Source organism: Pantherophis guttatus, chromosome 3, assembly GCF_059756535.1.
Source record: "Pantherophis guttatus breed Tessera chromosome 3, ASM5975653v1, whole genome shotgun sequence".
NCBI lineage: Eukaryota > Metazoa > Chordata > Lepidosauria > Squamata > Colubridae > Pantherophis > Pantherophis guttatus.
The window spans coordinates 167,483,085-167,505,225 of record NC_142065.1 but is presented as its reverse complement, the minus strand read 5'-3'; the positions used below and the strand labels follow the sequence as shown (position 1 = coordinate 167,505,225).

Sequence of the window (22,141 nt, the reverse complement as noted above, 5' to 3'; positions counted from 1 at the left end):
TTCACTTTCAGCCACTAAAGTTCATTGGGTGTCTTGGGACCACTTACAGTGTTTCCGTACCCCGGTGCATTGGGAAGGGGGCGACTGAAGAAAAAAGTGCTGTATAATCTTGAAGAAAGTGGAATATATATCAGATAAATAAAATTGCAATTGAACTTTGATTTCAAGTGTGTGGATCAAGTTGCTTCAGTAAGAAACCTATAGCACCTGCACAAAAGTTAATCAAAGTCTAAATCTGTTTGAAGGCACCGACTTAACCTGTCACTTTGAAGCAATTCAGCAATTCAGTTCAAAGTTTTGAAAAGATGACTTGATCCAATTGCTTACGCAAAGTCCCACCTAACATACTGTAATAGCACATATGAATGATCTTGGAGAGACAGGAAGAAGAGCTGCAGACTAGACAAGGGTCAGATAAGAGGTAGCTCAGTCAGTAAAAGGAATGTATGTATGGCAAATATCTCAGAAGGAATGCTCCTTAGTTTCTTGGATTGTAAAGCTGAGGGGAGAGAGATGTATTTTCAGACTTGAAAGATTCACTTAATGTAACTTTATAATAAAGACAGAACTAGAATTTCTGGGTGTGTTTCTCATCTGGACTATCTCGCAAGGCTGACCCATATGAAACCAAAAGCAAACATACTATTGCTTAATGCAATGTGATAGCTCAACCACAGAATAAGAAAAGTATCAGAGAATGCACGTAATATTTTAAAGTGAAGCTCAGTGAGAATTGAAATATAATCTATAAATGTGAGAGAGAAGTTTGGCATAGAAAAAAGAAATTGTGAATAAGCTTAATTATTGTTAGTCTAATGTCTAATTTCTTCTGCTCCCACTGACTGCATTCTTCAAGTGGTAATAAAATGCCTAGCCAATGCCGGCCAATATCATGCATTGGTCTCCTCAGAAATGAACCTAGCCAGAGGCATTCATAGGATTTACCTCTTTTATAAAAAAAGACAAGAGCAGCACTGTGCCATAAGCTCCATCTTTTTCATACATGCACATATTGTCACAATACATGTAGAAAAAAGTTAACTGCATCACATTGGCACCATGCATTTTTTGTCATTTCTTCCATGTGACTTTACACTAATGCCACTGACTCCATCTCCAAGGTATGACCATCGGAGTCAGTATGCTCTGAAAGATATTCTGAAACTGTCAACTCAGGATGCCTCAGTCAAGGACTCCAGAGGGCACTTAATTTACGCAAGCTCAAACCCACAAAGAGCCCTTCGATATTAATTCTAAAACTTGTCAGAAAGTACTTCTTTGCCCTTTTGGGAGATAGATAGATAGATAGATAGATAGATAGATAGATAGATAGATAGATAGATAGATAGGTAGGTAGGTAGGTAGGTAGGTAGGTAGGTAGGTAGGTAGGTAGGTAAGATAGATAGATAGATAGATAGATAGATAGATAGATAGATAGATAGATAGATAGATAGATGATAGATAATTAGATAGATAGATAGATAGATAGATAGATAGATAGATAGATAGATAGATTTATTTATTTATTTATTTATTTATTTATTTATTTATTTATTTATTTATTTATTTATTTATTTATTTATTTATTTATTTATTTATTTAGATTTATATACCGCCCTACTCCCGCAGGACTCAGGGTGGTGAACAGCCAGATAAAACACATAAATTACAAAATTTAAAAACAGTATAAAATCTGATTAAATAATTTGGCCTGTGACAATTTAAACAACCCTAATGTTTTTAAGACAAATTTAAAATTCATCATTTGAATTAAAAAGGGAAAAGAAAAAGTTAGGCCAGGCCGGCCTGTTGAAATAGAAAAGTCTTGAGAGTGCGGCGAAAGGTGCGTAGATCCGGGATCTTCCGTATCTCCGGGGGGAGCTCGTTCCAGATAGCAGGTACTCCCACAAAGAAGGCTCTCCCCCTAGGGGCTGCCAGTTGACACTGTTTGGCCGACGGCACCCGGAGGAGCCCCTCTCTATGAGAGCGTACTGGCCGGTGGGAGGCTATTGATGGCAGCAGGCGGTCCCGTAAATAACCAGGTCGTAAGCCATGGAGCTCTCTAAAGGTGGTGACCAAAACCTTGAAGCGCACCCGGAAGACCACCGGGAGCCAGTGCAGCTCGCGCAGGAGAGGTGTTACATGGGAACGCCACGTCGCTCCCATAACCACCCACGCAGCCGCACTCTGCACCAGCTGGAGCCTCCAGATGCTCCTCAAGGGGAGCCCCATGTAGAGAGCATTACATTAGTCCAGGCGGGAGGTGACGAGGGCATGAGTGACCATGGGTAAGGAGTCCCGATCTAGAAAGGGACGCAACTGGCGGATCAGGCGAACCTGATGAAAAGTCCTCCCGGTCATGGCCGTCAAATGCTCTTCTAAAGACAACCATGAATCCAGGAGGATGCCCAAGTTGCGAGCCCTCTCCGTGGGAGCCAACGACTCGCCCCCAATAGTCAGTGATGGCTCCAACTGTCTATATCGGGACACCGGAAACCACAGCCACTCGGTCTTGGATGGGTTGAGCCTGAGTCTGTTTCTCCCCATCCAGATCCGCACGGCCTCCAGGCACCGGGACATCACTTCAAGAGCATTGTTGGGGTGGTCCGGGGTGGAGATGTACAGCTGAGTGTCATCAGCGTACTGATGATACTTCACCCCGAAACCACGAATGATCTCACCCAGTGGCTTCACATAAATGTTGAACAGAAGGGGCGAGAGGACCGACCCTTGCGGCACCCCACATATAAGGCGCTTCGGGGTCGACCTCTGCCCCCCTGCCAATACAGACTGCGACCGGTCGGAGAGAAAGGAGGAGAACCACCGCAGCACAGTGCCTCCCACCCCCAACTCTTCCAACCGGTGCAGCATGATACCATGGTCAATGGTATCAAAAGCCGCTGAGAGATCTAACAGGATCAGGACAGAGGAACAACCCCTGTCCCGAGCCCTCCAGAGATCATCAACCAACACGACCAATGCCGTTTCCATGCTGTACCCGGGCCTGAAGCCCGACTGGAACGGATCCAGTTATACCGTTTCATCCAGGTGCTGGGGAAGCTGTCATGCAACCACACTCTCAACAACCTTCGCCACAAAGCAAAGGTTGGAGACCGGACAATAATTAGCCAACACTGCCGGGTCCAGGGAAGGCCTGAAACTATTTACATAGTTTCATCATGTAGATCCTCAAAAATCATAATAACCCACTGAAAGCTCATATTTGACCTCACAGATAACTAATAACACCCTAAATAAGTGGAGGGGAATACTTTATTTGAGATCAGATGCCAATAGGTAGAAGAACAAGGAGTAGCATTACTGTGTACTTGACTAACTTAAAATCTGAATATGATTTTAAAAGATACATAGAAGTTTTTGAAAGCTGATAATAATTATCCACATTTGAATAGGAGAAACAGAATGTGCTTGACAACATTCCACATTGATAATTATCTACAGCACATCTAGAAAAAAATTACCTCCTGCATGGTTGCACTGCAGTAGTATTAAGATTAAAAGTCTTCTTGAAATTGTACAGGCTGAAAACTCTGTCATTTAAGCTATCTAATTCAATGCATCCTTCATAACGGGGATAGTCCAGTACACTCGGAGGCTGTAAGAATAAAAACACTCTTTAAAAAAATTGCAGCAAATTTCAATAATGCTCAGTACTGTATAAACATAGAAATTGCAATTGTCGTGAGATTCTGTGCCCTCTGATACATTTTCATCATTGCATTACACAGACCCAACCATTACAAATACATTCAGAATTCCATATCCTTAAAATTCTAATTCTTAAATAAAAGAACTTAAAAAGAAAGGTTTGGGCTTTTAAGATTGCAAAAATAACTTTGAACATTTGGGTTTTACTGATTCACTGAATGTTCACCCTAATAATTAAAAATCTCACTTTCACACAACATTCCTCAATTCCTCCAGCCTATTCTGAAGTCAACCATGCAGTTATACTCATTCTTCAGAATAAAGAAAACAGGCAGAGAAAATCTTGAGACAATTGGTGTTTACTCTTCAGCTGATCAGTAAGTATGCAAAATCAATTTTCCCCTCAGTGTCCCATCTAAAACTACTGCAACAAAACCCTGTCACTCTGTAATGCAAAAAGAAAAGAAAATAGATTGTGAGCAGAAAGATCTAGTAGATATTTCTCATTAGTTGCAAAATGTATTTAAAAAATCACATGCTGGCACATTTCTCACAGAGATAAAGATCTAGCTCTTAAATTGTCATCCTTATAGTATGGAAAACCTGTGAAAGTAGTGTGGTATCATGTCAAGTTTGCAATCAAATATTTATCACAAAGCCTCTAGCCATAGTTGCAAGCTAGAGTAATAAATGAAGTGGGAAAAGCAGAATAATAAATCCCAAAGGATGCCAACAAACATACACCAGGAACAGGATGCTGAAGTTGTCTTTGGTAGGGGGAGCGGCAAAGGAGGGGCGGAATTTGAATATTCTAGATTGACCAAAATCCCTTCACCCTGACTTCATATTCTAAATAAAACAAATACAGTTAATAGCATGCCCTCATTCACAAATGAAGTCGGAATGGAAATTTAGAGCTCAATTGTAGTTGTAGGTTTAGGATTACCTGTAATCTGAGCATTGAATTCGTGTTAACACAGTGTTGAAAAATTAAAGAAAACAGACGGTAGTCCAGCTGATAATATATGATATTGTAACACCTTCTTTTTTACATGGGATGATAATTTTTGATTATATCAAACAGCAAACATGAGAGTTTTTTGAATGTAATTGAGATTCTAACTGGCCTGATGATAACAGATGCATATAAGTCTTATAAAGTGTGTTATTGTCTCTGTGATAAGGAATAATAGAATTCTTGGTTGCAAATTTATGGAAAATATGATTAAAGAATGCTCACTAGAATATACAAAGAATCCCAGTTTGCATCCATCCAAGTAGCAGATAGATAATTTTTAGGTTGATCAGATTATATTTTCTTTGAAAAGATTAAAGTTAAATATTGGGAAAATAATGAAAAAAACTAGTAATTTATCAGCATATTATTTAAAATAAGAGAAACACAAAATGTAATTAATTTACACTTTCTCACTTGTATTTTAATATAAAATAAGTAATTTTGTGATGATACGGTAGATCAATAGCAAATGAGTAATATTTTGAGTGAATTTGATATTCAACTGTTACCACACGATTGTGCAAAGATTTTGAAAGCAGTTTTGGAACTTAAAAAATATTTGAGACAATTCAGCTGGTGAAAAGCAGAAAGCCTCCACCCTAGATGGTTTCCCTATTAAATTATATAAATATTTTATAGTTATTTTGAGCCCAGTATTATAAGAGGTTTATACTAAATAATTTACATATATTAATTGCCTTTATCTTTTTATGAGGCTTATATAAAGTGAATTTAAAATCAGGTAAAGGTTCTAAATTCTATGGAAAGGTATAAACCCATATCATTAATTAAGGTAGACACTATTAACTATTTTGTTGGCTAGATCATTGCAGTGAGTATTATCATACATAATTTATCCATCTCAGTCTAGATTGATTAAAACTAGACATCAGACAATTTACATTTATTAATAGATATTTTGGACATAGCTCAAGATGTATTAGATTCTGCTGCATTAAAATGTTTAGAAGCTGAAAAGCTTTTGAAATGTTTCAGATTAATTTTCTAAAGCAAGTTACATGTGGATGCGGATTTCAACCTTCTTTAATTATATGGATTGCAATTATATTTGAGAGCCAGTTTGGTGTAGTGGTTAAAGGCTAGAAACAGGAGATCATGAGTTATAATACTACTTTAGGAATGAAGCCATCTTGAAGCCTATCTCTTAACATCCTAGAAGGTGGCAATGCCAAGCCACTTCAAAAGTGTGGCCCAGAAAACTCTGTGAATTGCTTATGTTCAATTTTACTCCAAAGATAAATAGTGCTATTTTACTTGAAAGTATATGCAGAATCTGGAATAGTAACTTTAAATCAATTATTTTATAATTATTATTTTAAGGAATTTCAATGGCTTCATACAGACTTTTTTTTTTTTTGCCTAATATACCATAGTGGGAAAATAATCAGCTGAAGCATGCCTTAAACCAGGGGTGTCAAACTCGATTTCATTGAGGGCCACATCAGGGTTCTGTTTGATATTGGAGGGGCCAGTGGGCGTGGCTGGGGTGGGTATGGCCAGCACAACATCACTTGTGTCAGGGCGCCTGTGGTGGGCCAAGCATTCTACCAGTGAAAACAGGCTCCCGAGTTCCATTTTTAGCTGTGACAGCCTCCTGAAACCCTCTGCCAGCGAAAACGGAGCTCCGTTTTTACTGGCAGAGGCACTGCGGGCCAGATCTAAGCACCCCGCAGGTCAGATCTGGCCCATGAGCCTTGAGTTTGTCACCCCTGCCTTAAACAGTTGCTTGAGGTGCTTCAAAGAAACTGAAGTAGTCTTGTTTTTGATGAAATCTGCTTCTGAAACCAAATTGATTTTATATTTATATTAAATTTTTTTAAATGTGATAGGTTTGACAAATCTATACATTCTTTTAACCTTTTTCTATAACTCCAAAAATCAAACAAATCATATAAACTGACTAATTTTGTTATGTATGTAGATTTGGGCGGGCAGTTTGAATTAACTGACGGTCAGCTGATTGGCTGACCACCACAGCTGCAAGGTATATAAAGGGAGCTGTTTCCCCTGGTCAGTTGCTGGGTTCTCACCCTACAATAAAGAGCTGTTGTCACTCACTGCCTGGCTTGCTGCGTCCTCATTCACCCAACGTAACAAATTTGTTCCATTTTCACAATTTTGCTCTTTGTTTCAAAGCTGGGTAATGCTGGACAAGAATTTGATGAAAAATAAACAACAACATAACCTCTCAAGGCATATCCTTCAGTGGAGATATTATTTCCAAGTACTTTTTTGTAAGAACAATATGATAAAATTATGAGAAGTGTCATCTGTTGGATTACAAAAAATAATGATTTATTTTTTCTAATATTTGCATAAGACATAAAGCTATTACCGTAAATTCTGGTGGATATCCTCCCACATAGAAGACCACTTTGTCAGGATCCAAGTTAAGAAGAGTGTTACTATTCCTACTGGGATCTTGAGGTTCATATTTGGCTGAAAAATCTGAGGGTGCAGCATGCTTATATGCTAATTCTGCATACTGGTAAATTCTAGAGAAGAAGAAAAATGCATACAACTGAAAGTCTTCCAATATGAGTGCAAAATAATTGGAAAGGATCTATTTTAAGGGTCCATACCTCTTAAATGTGACTTGATCCAAAGCTATGTCCCTAGTGGTTTTCTCATACAATTTTTCCGTCACTCGTATTTCATTTTCGAAGCCTCCTAGGTTATAGGCGCAAATAAGATGATCATCACGAATAGCCATACCGATATAGTTGCTGGAACTCTGAACATGAAAGTTTAAGTTAATTCTTCAGACAACTGCTACATGTTATATAATCCTTTTTTAAAAAAAATCATCAAACATAACACCTGCAAAGGAGAAGTATGCAAACAAGATCATCAGGGCGGGGACTTGTTTTCAATTTTTCTAAGTCTGCTGAGATTTTTTTTTTAAATTGCCTCATAAGCTTGTGTTCACCCTGGGACAGAAGTTGCCTTTGAGATCAATTTAAATTCAATGTAGATATTCAAGGCAATTGGATGGTACAAATCCTTTAAAGAACTCTGAATGGGTGTTTATAATCCTTTAATCTGATAGAAATTTCTAGCCCTCAAATTCAAGATTCTGTAATTTAAATCATTTCCACTAATATATAGTACAAGTAAACATACATACACAAATGCACACGTAGTAAACCCTGATTAACAGACTAATAAGTGAAGTGGTGCCTGTTTCAGCCAATGTCCTTTAAAAGGTGAATCAGATTTATGTATGTCTAAAATTTTCATATATGGTTCATAACACATGGAAAACACACAATGTCCAAAGCTTCATATGAAACAACAGGTTAAAACATCTACATTCTAAGAATCAATTAGAAGAATTATAATAGGATGCGTAATTGACACGAATAATTCATGACAGTACACATTTGATGCTTTTAGAAAGTAATTATGTGGCTCCTTTGACATAATGACAGGAGCTTGGCTCTATTTTTAGATATAATTCCGTTTATTTCCTGCATTGGAAGATAATTTTGACCATTATTCAAATGATAAATCTTAAATTGCAAATATTAGGTAAATAATTTGTTGGGGTGGAGGAATTCAGACAAAAATATGGCTATTAATATTTTAGATTGGTTTATTGTTTAGTGCCTAAAACTGATGAGATATACAGGCCCAAGAAAACCCTTACATAAACATGGAACTGATGTCTCAAGGCCTAGAATAAAGTAAATATGTTGATTCAAAAGAGTGGAAGGCTTGGGATTTTAAACCTGAGTCTGCCAAATAAACATAGACATTAATTTTTGCATTTTGCAATGGACTGACATTTTGCTTACATATGATTTCTTTCTTGACAGAGTGACTCCATTTTTTAAAATTCTGGAACACTGTTATGTTGTTTTCAGTTTATGAATTTTCTATTGAGCTAATCAATATTGATTGCTATTATTTCATGTGATCTTCAAGGCGTGTATTTAAATATTAAGCTTAATGATTTTCCTTATGTAATATAATATTATTTATTGTTATTATCCCTCTGTTTCTGATTTTTTTCTTTTTCTTGTTTTGTTTGCTGATTTTTTTCCTTATTTTTTTGGCATATTAAGGTTATACAATTGTTAAAATGCTATCTCAAATTAAACAGCAGTGAAGAAGGTACCTAGGGCCATGTTCAAAGATACAAATACACTGTGCTTCCAGCTCATATACAACAGAGCAATCCAAAATAGGGTACTCTTTCTTATATTTCAAAGGGCTCTTAATTATCTCCTTTTATGACTAATTCAAATATAGGCTAGTACTGTATGTGATCAAGACTCAATTCAGAGCCTTTTGGGAGAATGAAGATCTTTTAGAGATAACAGAATCCAATAACTTAAAGGTTCTGGATTGGGACCACTGCTGGTGAAAACATCAATGGCGGTACTGTTACATCCATGTCTTTTTCCACAGGTGCGGACGTAGCCTCTGCAATAGATAGAATGCCTCCCTTCATCTCAAATTTATTCAGTTATGGTTATTGACCAGCCAGGTAAGAAAAAAAAGAAAAAAAAATCTCAGAAGCAATGTTAAAATACAGCTAAGACAGAAGTTAAAAAAAAAAAGATTTAGACTTTAAATTTAAAAAATGAATAAACTACAGTAAAATAAAATATATTTTGGTTATATATTTGTGATTTTGCAATAATGGCTTGGTAAGAAATAGTCAACACTTACATCTTTGTTACCCAGATACATGACAAACATGTTTTTTGGTTGTGTCATGTCTTCCTTTTTACTAGGTCTTTGTAGAAGGAAAGAAAGAGAAGTATAACCCTTCAGATCATCCAGGATATCAGGAAGTCGAACTTCAACTCCCGATTTGCCATTGAATTTCATAGGGATGGCCACCTAAAATAAGGTTTGTAAGTAATTACAAATTTAGTTAGGAAGCAAAGCAAAGCTTCAACTTACACACATTTCATCAAGCCATACTGTATTTACAGTATATCTGTCTTAAACAATTCAACCAACTTGGATTTACAGTTTTGTGAATATTACTCTTATCACTATTGGCCTGACCTATGTAGGCATCCAAAACAAAATACTTTTGAGAAAGAATACATAAAAATATTTGGATAAGTATGTGAGAATAATTTTTTAAAAGGAAGCAAGGAATTTTTGCCACACACCTTATTTGCAGCATCTCTGGCTTGCTGGATGAGCTCCCTGATGCGATTTATATTCTCAGTTATATTGCTTGTTGATATGACTTGCTGATTGATATTTGTAATCTTGTTAAACAGATCTGGGAGCATGCTTGTTAAGTTATTTACTATTGAAAGCATTTTAAAATGAGGGAGAAATATAGGATAGTACATATCAAATTACAGTTAAAGTAACTGGAAATTTAATTTTTAGTTATTAACAATACACTAGTTTAATTACTTGTTAATTATTAGTCCCAAGTGGGAACAGAAAGGGAAAATTATAATTGACCAGCTTGCTATGCCCTATTTTGTTTTCAAGAACACAAACTAGAAGAATAGCTACACTGTTAAACTTAAAGCCTTTTCCAGTCTTTCATATCCTCCAAATGTCTTGAACTACAAAAATTATTCACCCATACCCAACATTCAAGGTGAAGGATTTGAGACTCATCTAAACACCTACTGGGAATTGAATTATTATAGAATTATTATTTTGGAGGAAACAGAACTAGTATTGTACTATAAACCCAATAATCACTATAGTTCTCTAACAGTGTTATACAACAGAAAGTGGAACTTTTTCCTATATACAAAATGAGGCTGATTCAGTAAGTGATAGTCCTGTGTAGACTTGCTTCACCATATAAACTTGCTTCAACTTAACAAGTTAAACCTACCTGTGATCTGTTACACCTAAATCTACTACAATAGGTGAAACCTATCCATGACCTGATTCCTGAAATCATTACAAGCCGTGTTCCCAACTGCTTCAACCCAATGACTATGCCCTTAAAATGGAGGAAGGGGATTCAAGGATTTTTGCTCTGCTTAGATTTGATCAAAGTCTTTAAAATCAGATATCCGAGAGCTGTTTTCCATATATCTATGCTATTTAGGTTGCTATGCAACATCTTGGAAGAGATTATTCTACAGTGTGGACCTAAATTATCTGGTTTTGACTTTTCCAGAAAATTCTCCACAATGTTTGGTTCCATATTGCTCACAGGGTGTATCTGCTAAGTGATGACTCAATAGGCATTTTAACAACTGACCTTTTTCAGAAAATATATCATAAGAAAACTCTGACATTAATTTAAAAATAGTTTAAGGAATCCATGTAAAAGGAAAAAAGCTACCTGAATTGCTTGCTTCTCTCAAAGCCTTGTTGAAATCAGTAATCTGTACATTTTCATAAGTGTTCTTTATGTTCCCAATTCCAGCTTTAATTGGGTCCAGTTCACTGAGTACATTTGTAGTAATATTGTTAGCATTCTTAATCATGGTATTTGCAGTTGTGATTAAGGTCTCTGTATCATCTAGTAGGCAGATAAAGTGGCATATAAATTCAGGATAACATTTATTTGTCTTTTAAGATACAATATGTAAAATGCTCTCTACTGAAATATATGAGGCTTATATTCTGCACTATTGTAAGTAAGTATATAATTTGCATACATTTTTTTGTTTCTTTTCTTCCACTTAATGCTTTTTTAATAAAAAAAAATATGGGTACAATAAATCCAATAAAATGTACATTAGTAAAAAGCCACATCATATTACTTACCTCTCTTTATTCCCTGGAGGTTATTTTGGAACTCACTAAGATCTCCCTGTATTGCAGTTTTTTTCCGTTCTGCTTCCTGAAGCTTGTTCCTCATATCATCAAGTGCTGGACTGAGATCTATAAAATAATCCACTATAAATCATCCTGACAATTATGGATTGCCCTCACTTTATTACTAATAGTAGTTTTACTATTCATGCTCTTATAACTGACTGCTTTCTGGTGAGGTTTCTGTGTTTTCCTCTAGTCATTCCTTTGCCCAGGTGGCCAGACCATGAACCTAATCACAGCCAAATTCATTTTCAGTGTAATCCTACTAGACAAATTTAGGTACCTTTAAATATGTTGCTAAATTTGAGACTTTGGAAAAAGTTCTGAGAAGAGCAACTAAGATGATCAAAGGCCTGGAGACTGAAACATATGAAGAACAGTTGCAGGATTTGGGTTTGGCTAGTCTAGAGAAAAGAAGAACTAGGGGTGACATGATAGCAGTATTCCAATATTTGAGGGGCTGCCACAAAGAAGAAGGCGTCAAAATATTCTCCAAAGCACCAGAGCACAGGACAAGAAACAATGGTTGGAAACTAATCAAGGAGAGAAGCAACCTGAAATTAAGGAGAAACTTCCTGACAGTGAGAACAATTAACCAATGGAACAGCTTGCCTTCAGAAATCATGGGCACTTCATCACTGGAGGTTTTTAAAATGACACTGGACAGCCACTTGTCTGAAATGGTATAGGGTCTCCTGCTTGAGCAGGCAGCTGGACTAGAGGACCTCCAAGGTCCTTTCCAGCTCTATTCTATTCCAAATAAGACTTTGGTTTGAGCATTTTAGAAATATCAGAGCCCTTTTCCCAGATAATTTACAATTACTGGTAGTCAATGGTAGGAATCCAGTTCAAACAATTCTGGAAGTTGAAGTCCATACATCTTAAAGTTGCCAAGACTGTGAAACACTGATACAAGAGGAAGAAACCACTGGATTCTATAGCCTCCCTTCTCTCACACAGCTTTTCCTAGGTTGAGTTTTGTAAGGTCTGTTTCTCTGAAACTCATTCTGTTGAAAGACCATCTTAAAACAAAGAAAAGCACTTCACTACCAACTACCATACTCTTAATCAACTGTAGTGACTGTGAACTAGGCTGATGTGAAAACTTTCAATTTCCAAAAAGGAGTCAGTCAGTGGTAAATATGTTATAACTTAGCTTCTAACAAGGTCAGGGCTAGAGCAATAGTAGAGGATGAAACCCTAAAACTTTTTATCATGTTTTGTAATGCTTGCAATGTATGATGTGCTGATGATACCTTGCAATGTCTTCTGTGTTTCTCGTGCTTTGTTTAACACTTTTCCACTGTTGGTTTTCAGTCTTTCAGCCATTCCAGATAAATCTTTTTCATCCACTATCTGAAAATGAAGCACTGCCAGGTAAGAGGCTTGTACAGCAAAAGAAGTGCAATTTCATAATCCAAGCCAGCAGTAGCAGAATTGCTATAACTGTTTTGTGTGAATTCAGAACATCTGGAACTGGAGGTTGGTGCAAAATGAAGCAAGTGGCAAAAAGAGGGCCAGAACAGAGCAATATGCTCCAGAAACAGAGCTGTTACGATACAAAAATATATTTCTTTTGAAGTTTATTTATCTCAGTAGGCAAAATCTCTCTCTCTCTTTATCTATCACATTTGAAAGAACTTCCCGGGGAGAGAACACAATGCTTATATATCTCTACTTCTACCTGACCAGAACTCTGATAAGTCCTTTCAGATTGCCTGATTTTGTGCTACCATTTGTTCTATTCATCCTACCTATGACTGAAGATTACTATAAATTTTGGTGATTGTCACTATTATCTTAATAATATTGTAATATTATTGTAATAATATTACATATTATTTTATATAATGTTATTGTATTTTATGTCTACTTTTTAGTTTTATCAATTATAGGTTTATGTGTTTTCCTCTAGGATTTTCATTTCATTTTATTTGTGTGTGTGTGTGTCCCCCCCCCTCTCTCTCATAGTTGCTATTTTGAAAAAAAAATGTGCATCTTTTATAAATCACCTGGCAATCAAAGATGTTTCTAGTGTTTTCTATCAAAGCTATCATATAGCTTATTTTTTCTTAAGAATTTGTTTGTAAAAAGAAAAAAAAAACATGGGAATTACAAATGTAAGTTAATGCTATCTTTTCCCCCAATAAATTTCATTTGAAGCAGAGTAATTATCTGGAAATCAAGATGGTAGGTAGCTGGTAAAGCCAAGACAAAAACTAGTTAAACAGCATTCTGATGAGAACAACTACATAAAGGTAAGATGCTTGGTCTCCAATCACTTCTCCCAAGAGTCACATCGAAAATTACAATTTAGTCCAACTTTGGGAGATCTCTAGAAATTGCATTCCAGGTTTCTAGAATCTATGTAAGATCTTAAGGTCTGCCTCAATCTGTTACTGTCCTACAAGTGCAATAGATTACATTTAAGTTTATTTTTCTACTGGGCAGGAAGAGGATAGTCTAAAAGTAGGTCTACATCTATTACCTTGTCAAAATCAGACCAGATTTTCCTTTGAGATTTAGGTTTGCAATGACTATTCTTTTCTAGAGGTAAAAGATCAATTAAAATAGCTCATTAACATGGATTCAGATGAGTTCTAGGGGTCTTCCTATAGTTTGGTTGGTGCTCCTTTACAGAATTAGTTTTTGCTAAATTACTCTTTAGCATCTTCTCCTGCAGCGTAGAACATGTTCAGCCTCTTTGCATACATCTTACACATGTATTAAAAAATAAAGCAACTGTATATGATGTGCATTTAGAATACTCTTACTGATAAAGCTGAATCTGCTGCACTTGATGCTTTGTTGGCTGCTGCTTCTGCTGCTCTAATAATATCAGAAATATTCTCAAAAGCGGTAGCACCTCCCACAGTACAGGTCACTAGCTCATTCTTGCTGGCATTCTTCTTGAGCCTGTGGAGAGGGGGAAAGCCAAAATATAGTACAGGTATCAAGAAAATTAAAATACTTTGGTTGATACTTTGGCTTTCATTGATTATGGAAGGAAGGAAGGAAGGAAGGAAGGAAGGAAGGAAGGAAGGAAGGAAGGAAGGAAGGAAAGAAAGAAAGAAAGAAAGAAAGAAAGAAAGAAAGAAAGAAAGAAAGAAAGAAAGAAAGAAAGGAATGATCTAGCGCTATGCAACTTTATTAAACACAGCATATTTTGTATGATAAGCTAAGTTGAAATACTGCCATTTAAATAAGAGACTATCACTAAAAGAATATGAAATAAAAAGAATCCATTCAGGAAATAGATTTTAAAAAATGGAAATGTGTATAATTTCATCACTAATTATTTTGGGGGAAGGATGGATGGGATTAATTCAGAGAGGGCATAGTCTAAACCAGTATTTTTAAAGTGTGGTTCAAGAACCCCTGTGGGCCCCACAAAAGCTTAGGGATCTGCAGAATCAATATTATTAACCAAATATTGAAAATATTTGCAGAAAATTAAAACACTTACTTGTTTCATTATTAATTTGTTTCAAATATTATTTTCTTCAATAAAAATATTTTATTATGTTAATATCCGATAGGTTTGATATTGTTATTTTTACATGATTCAAAGAATAAATATTCTAAGAAGGTGGCAACATCATCACTGACTAGGCAGCATTTGGGCCCCTCTTCAGGAAAGTTAATTGTGCCCCCAGTACATTAAATGTCATTCATCTCTGCAATACAGTACAGCAGTCTCCCCATTCCTCTTAAATCAGTTTAAGTATAACTATCCTGTTTCCCCCAAAATAAGACATCTCCTGATAATAAGCCCAATCAGGCTTTTGAGCACATGGCAATAAAGCGAAGCGCTTATTTCAGGATTCAAAAAAAATATAAGACAGGGTCTTATTTTCGGGGAAACACGGTACATAGTTTGCCTTTCCACCAGAAAGGAACCATGTCCAATGTGTAAAACACTTCAAGCAAGGAATAAACCATTCTAAAACAATTAATTTACAAAAGTGAAGACATACTCATCCAATTTTCTTGCCAGGTCTTGCAAAGAGTTGGCATACATTTCTGCTTTCACTACCAAAGGTTCCTTACTGGACGATAAGAATTGGCTCTTCAATTTTTCATCCAGATCTTTCTTTGCTCCATCCAAATTGGCAGCTAGGCTTTCATATTCCTGGAATTAGAAGAGAATTTTATGCATTGTGACTAAGATGCATAACGTATCTATAAGAAATAAGTGTAAAGTTTTTGTTTGCTTCAATTTCTTATATAAACCCCAATGGCTGCGCTTTTGAACACAACATGAAGTTTACATACAGCAAATGAGCTAGAGATGCCTTTTTCATATGTGAGTAGTAACAGCTCGTATAAATTTGCGAACAGTTACTACTATCTACAAAACCAAGTCATTTTTGGTAGTATATTCTTATTTTATCATAATATGAATGTTTCAACCTTATAGAAACTTTAATTCTTTCAAATTTACCTCCTTACTCTTCTGGAACAATTCAAATATACTGTTCGTTTGAGACACTGATGCTTTAGCAGAATTCAGAAGATCCAATATGGCACTCTGTTGTCTAGTCATCTCTTCTGTCTCTTTCTGATAGAAAAATAAAAAATGATTCCCTTTATTAATGCAAAAGAAAGTACTATAGCATAGTATAATTACTATTTATATATTAATTTAAATATGATTTTATACTCTGCCACAGTGGTGAGTTGCCCCCGGTTCAGATCGGTTCAAAAGAACTGGTAGTAAAACCAGCGGGAGGCTCTGCCCACCAACCCCGACGTTATCAGGAAGCTTCTGCGCATGCGCACGCGTGGCCCCGTTGCAAACCAGTAGTAAAGGTAAGTAGAACCCACCCCTGCACTGCCACAATCATATACATTATGCTTTGAGATACTCTTGGTAGCTCAAAGCATAAAAAGAAAAAAATAATAACAATAGAAGTTTTATAAAATAAATCCAACAGACAAACCTAAACTCCAAATAATTTGGTGTCAACTTCTAAATGCTTTCTGTTAAAACTTTGTTTTAAACAGCTTCTACCAGTACTGAGGCCAAACACATTTCTCATAGGAAGCCATTCCAGAGGACTGGGCCAACAATGTAAAAACAACTTGCTGAAAATAGTGAAGGGCCACCAGCTATTCTCCCAGTAGTTGGGAATGGTTAGAATCAATATGATTGGGATGAAAGTGGCTGGACAGATTCCAGAGGAGAAAAGTATTAGAAAGTATGTAATTCAGCCAATACCTAACTCATAAACTCCTTTGGGGATCTAGTATAACTTTTTTTTTTAAAAGGTAGAAAGGTAGGTATAAAATGACAGTAGACCATGGGGTGTGAAAGTGAAGTGTTTTTCTTTTGAGCTATTTCCTAAGAAATCTCTTCAGCAAATAAATCATCAAATTAAACAGAGGCATTGTTCTGTGAGGTATGGAATTTCTCAGAGTCTGGGAAAGAAGAGAGAGGTTCTCAAAATATGGCAGCTAAATAGAAGACAGATGTTTCAGCCTTACCTCTTAAGTGAGATGTCAATCCATTTGTTAAGGATTCGGTGAGAAAGAAATTCAAACAGTTCATCAAGACTCCATCTTAATGTACTTACTAATAAACTAGGATTGGTCTATACTTTTCTACTTAACTAAAATTTTGTAACTTAATCCTTTTCTTGACATTAAACCTGATTAATGAGAATCTCTTTGATTTTTTTCTCCCTTGGTCATATCTGTTGGTCACATGCTGCTGTTAGGTGCTTGAACTACTGAACGTCTGAGTCTATATGGCCCTTAAGGAATTGAAGGAGGTCCCTGTTCTCCTCTAATGTCCACCCACTTAGTGCATTATTTATTTATGCTTTGTCTTTCTCCATGGAGACAGGAACATCAGGGGTAAAGCCCTGTACCTAATGTCTCCTGCCCTTCAAGGACAACTTTGTGGCTGAATTTAGCCCCTAGACAAGTCCAGTGCCTCACTCTTTCTTGCCTGTTTTCAACAGGAAAGATCTCCCACTTGGTATTCTTCTCTGGTTGGCAACCAAGAGCAAATGCTATTCTGAATGAAATCTACCTTGTATCTACTGCTAAAGAACTATTTCTTTTAATGAACAGAGATGAATATCTTAGGTATTTGGCATGGAAACAGAACATGAACTAACAATTTTTACATGTCCTGGTATGATTGGGTCAGTCATGGTATTTACAGGACAAAAAGAATGAGCTGGGGCATGCCAGATGACTAAACTTTTGCTTAACTATTTCTTTTAGATAAACTATGTTATAGCGTACTAAAAAAATAAAATAGCAAACAACAACAACAACAACCATAGGAGAAAACTAATTCACAGGGTCTTTTACAGAATTGTCTTGAGACAAGTTACAGATGTATTAACACTTGTAATAGTTTTTGCCAAATTTTCCCCAAATTATTGAACTTTCCCCATTTAATGCAACATGCATAAAGATCCATAAGCCTAGATAGGTAAGTAGGTAGACAGTTAGATAGATTTACCTTAATCTCTTCCAAAAGACGTTTATTTTCTCCATTTAAGTTTTCAGCTAGCTTTGTTTGTTCCTTTGCTTCTCTCAAAGATTCATGAAGATCATTGAGCTTGGATTCATATTCATTTAGTGAATCTCTCACGCTTTTAATGAGTCCTTGGTTGTTTGCTTTACGCTTTTCTAGTTCATTCCTTATTCGATCTAGCACTATGCAGAATGAATAAAGCAAAACAGGGATAAGTAAATATCCTGTGAGCATTAGGTCCTTCAAGTCTTTTTGTGTCACATTCTTTCTATAAAACAATTTCTCATCGTGAAATTATTTTTAGTTGGGTAGATCAACTGGTCTAGTAAATGTAAATATAGATCGAAATTAGTCTTCAATTCTGTATATTTTTATCTTTATGTTTTCAAACTTTTGTAAAGATTGTACAACAGCAAAAGCTCAACTCAAGTCCTGAACTAGTTTCAAGCAGCAACAAAGTACAATATTGTTAAAGTGAATATTGCCAGTTTTCTTCATTGTTAGACCACAACTTCCTTTACATCCATTACAAACTCAGTGATCATTTCCAGGCAAGGCAACAGCCTTTCTCCATCTATTCCCACCTTAATAAATCCAATCGAGCCATTTCTACCCAAAATATTTACAGTTTATAGCTCTTACAGTGTTGGGCTTTTCCGTTTTCCTTTTCTGCTTCTGTTAGCTGTTGGCCAAAATTGCGGTTTCTCATTTCATTGATCATTTGCTGAGCTTGCACCAGCTCTTTTGCAGAGTGTTCTGTAGGCAAAGAGGTTCCGTCTGTAGAAGTGCCGTCTATCTGTCCCAAGAGAACTAAGACAAGAAAAACATCATTTGAATAAATAAGAGACTTTTACCATACCCTATTACAAAGATATGTGGTATATTTTTAAAGTAGGAGTGCAAACATGCGCTCTTCAGGGCAGCTGCAAGTCTCTCCGGAAGTCACATCCATTTGTAGTGATAGAACTGGGAAATTGTTAAATATATGAGATATAACTATATTAATTATAATTGGTTTTGTCTTGCTCTGACTACTTCCTGGGCTGGAGCCCTAGCAAACCAATCAAAAATCAGATAAAATACAGAACCTTTAAGCAGTCGCCCCACCCCCTCTTTTAAATTTAAAAGATAGAACTTCCATTCAATACACTATAAGTAAATTATTAATGATATCCTAATTTATCTCAGTGGATAGAAACTGCCAATGTACACGGGGCTTATCAAAACATTGCAGGCTTATCCACGACTTTTCAGAAGTAAAATTAATTTAGTTCAATGAGATTTACTCCTGAATACATGGCTCTAAAATAGTTCTTTCTTGACAGATGTCCCAAGTTGATATTTCCATCTCCTTTTTTTTTTCTTTTATGAGCAAGGTGTAACCTTTTTGCATATTAAGAGGACAACCCACAAGTCAAAGACAAAAAGTCTATGGATGTTATGGCTATCATAAAGGTGACAAACACATCCTTGGGGGAGGGAAATTGCGTCATGTCTTAAAACAAATGTTTGGGCTGTTTTAGACTCCTCCAATATCCACTTTCTAGGGAAGATTGTAGAGAAGGTGATAAGTTTGCAACTATCTAGACAACTCTGAATGAAATGGATTGTCTAGATCATAACAGCTAGAATTCAGATCTGGGTATCAGATGGAAACTGCAATGGTCATCCTAGGATAACCTTTTAAAGGCCAGGGATGAGGGAATGAAACTCAACATTGATTGGTGTATCCTTCTAGGCCAAATGCAAGGACTAAGGGGTTCTCCTCCTTCCTGAGCAGCTACTTATAGTTGGTGAGGGATAGAAATAGAGTGCTTGCACCAGGGGTGGGTTCTACTGATTTTTACTACAGGCTCACATTGTGCGCAGATCACTTCTGATGACATCCGGGTAAGTGGGCAGAGCCTCCCGCTGGTTTTACTACCGGTTCTTGCGAACCAGTCTGAACCGGGGCCAACCCACCACTGGCTTGCACATTGTATTATAGGATATTATAGAGCTCAACCATTTCCCCTTATGATTAACATTTACTTTAAGCTGATAGAAGATGTCATTTGTCAATATAGGGTGACCTATCATCATTGGTAGAAAAATTCAGCTTTCCTGTATGTTTCTACTCTCAGCAGGACAGACAGGAGATGAAGATCTTAATCCAGTGCTTGGAAGTGGTTAGGAACTAGATGAGAGGAACAGACCCAGGTTGAATTCATCTACAATGGCATAATTGTAGATTTGAAATTGTTCTGAAACCAGATATATTCTATTTGGGTGGGAGGTCATGCTCATATGTACTGAGCTGGTTTGCAATCTGGAAATTGTCCTGGATTTTTAGCTCCTTCTTGAACAGCATGTAGAGGACAAAACCATGAGACATTTTACAGAACATCCTCTGATGCACCAATTGCATCTTTTCCTTGATCAGGAGGAATTATGCATAAATGGTGTTTTGAGGGGGGTTTTTTTGCCTGTGTGTGGTTTAAAATAACTTCAATTGTTGTGAACAGAAGCTGTTTCAAAATCTTATTATTGCAGAAACAGGTACTGAGGAGGACAGTAATAAACCTTTTTCACTAAGATTGACTTCAAAAACTGTTCCTACTACTACTGCAATAAGGTTTTTAAACAGCTTCCACTGATATAAGCAGAAAATGTTTAAAGCCTAAATGAAGTGTAAATATCTCTGTGTGCATGAAAGAAAACAAATTGAAAACTGCCTGCTATGGTGCTGGAGAAATTAGCCAAGAATTAGTTTGGTTCACAGGCTGATATAATTTCCCCACCCTTAATGTAGAAGAAAAGACATCATTCTTACCATTAATATGGATGAGAATAGATTGGATCTTTGAAATTAAAGTTCTTCCTCTTTGATTAGTTTTACTAAAATTATTTAAAAGAGTCTGTGCTTTCTTGTAATTACCTTCAGCCTAAGATAGTGAGTTAAAAATTAGATAACATTAGTAAAAGTTTGATTTAAAAGTATTTAATATTTATTTGGGTGTTTATGTACCATCGTACTTCATTAACACATGTCTTCGTAGAAGCCAGCCTAATTTGCTGTTATAAGATGACTAATTTGACCAAAAAATGAATTTGACATTTTTTTAGCCATTCATAATTTTTTTTAAATGTATTTATTGCATAAGCTTTACCAGAAATATTGAACAGATATCATACAAGGATAAAGATACAAAAGCAAAAGAACAGATACTACTAATAAAACATAAATAAAACATTATGGAAAAATAAGTATTGATAACTTGTGAGAAATCTGCTCACTCAAGATAGAAACCAAAGCTTTGGGGGATAGGTGCAACAATGTATACTACTTTTTGGTACACTATGATGATCACCAAGTTTCTCTCTAACAAACAGTGACAGAGAGAATGCCCTGAGTCAAACACTTTTATAGATTTTATATGCCTATTGTCATTGACAAACAGAAATATAAAAGAAATGATACAATTACAGGTAGTCCTTGAGTTATAACAATTTATTCAGCGATTATTTGAAATTAAGACTGCATTGAACAAATCTTGCTTACAGCCAGTCTTCGACTTACAGCCAAAATTGAGCCTGGAATCTCAATTGTTGAGTGAAATGGTCATTAAGGAAAATATCACATGACTGCCCATGTACCATATTTTTTGGACTATAAGACACTCCAGATTATAAGACGCATCTAGCTTTTGGGGAGGAAAACAAGAAAAAAATATATGCCTCTGTCTCCCAGTAATTTGCCTCCTTGCAGCAAACAGCAAACAGCCTGGTCAGCTTCCGCACAGCCTGATTTAGCATGAGCAGCTGATTGGCGGTTGGATTGGCCTCCCAGAATACCGCCGATCAGCTGTTCCAGACTGCGGGGATCACCACCACCCAACGCCACCTTTGTGTGCCACATTCTTGGCCTCCGCACATCCTGTTTTCGGCCTCTGTATGCCCTGTTTTTGGCTTCTGCGTGTCCTGTTTCAGCCTCTGCATGCCCTATTTTTGGACTCTGTGCGCCCCATTTTTTGCCTCCACACGTCCTGTTTTTGGCCCGTTCCAGGCAGCGGGGATAGAACGGGCCAAAAACAGGATGCACAGAGGCTAAAAATAGGGCTCATGGAGGCTGAAAACGGGATGCACGGAGGCCGAAAATGGGGCAATAGGTGGTGGTGGCAATGGGCGGCAACAGC

General features: G+C 36.5%; 1 protein-coding gene across 1 annotated transcript in view; it reads right to left on the bottom strand.

The window, feature by feature from the left end:
* LAMA3 (laminin subunit alpha 3) overlaps nucleotides 1-22,141 on the bottom strand; it is a 136,598-nt gene that overhangs the window by 25,382 nt on the left and 89,075 nt on the right. Inside the window, exons 46-59 of the mRNA XM_087891338.1 lie at nucleotides 20,779-20,890; nucleotides 18,609-18,776; nucleotides 17,952-18,148; nucleotides 15,918-16,034; nucleotides 15,451-15,605; nucleotides 14,248-14,389; nucleotides 12,730-12,829; nucleotides 11,423-11,539; nucleotides 10,995-11,174; nucleotides 9,841-9,983; nucleotides 9,386-9,559; nucleotides 7,291-7,442; nucleotides 7,044-7,203; nucleotides 3,483-3,616 (exon numbers count right to left, since the gene is read on the bottom strand). Coding sequence (XP_087747464.1) covers nucleotides 3,483-3,616; nucleotides 7,044-7,203; nucleotides 7,291-7,442; nucleotides 9,386-9,559; nucleotides 9,841-9,983; nucleotides 10,995-11,174; nucleotides 11,423-11,539; nucleotides 12,730-12,829; nucleotides 14,248-14,389; nucleotides 15,451-15,605; nucleotides 15,918-16,034; nucleotides 17,952-18,148; nucleotides 18,609-18,776; nucleotides 20,779-20,890 — 2,051 coding nt within the window. The remainder of the gene's footprint in view (nucleotides 1-3,482; nucleotides 3,617-7,043; nucleotides 7,204-7,290; nucleotides 7,443-9,385; nucleotides 9,560-9,840; nucleotides 9,984-10,994; nucleotides 11,175-11,422; nucleotides 11,540-12,729; nucleotides 12,830-14,247; nucleotides 14,390-15,450; nucleotides 15,606-15,917; nucleotides 16,035-17,951; nucleotides 18,149-18,608; nucleotides 18,777-20,778; nucleotides 20,891-22,141) is intronic.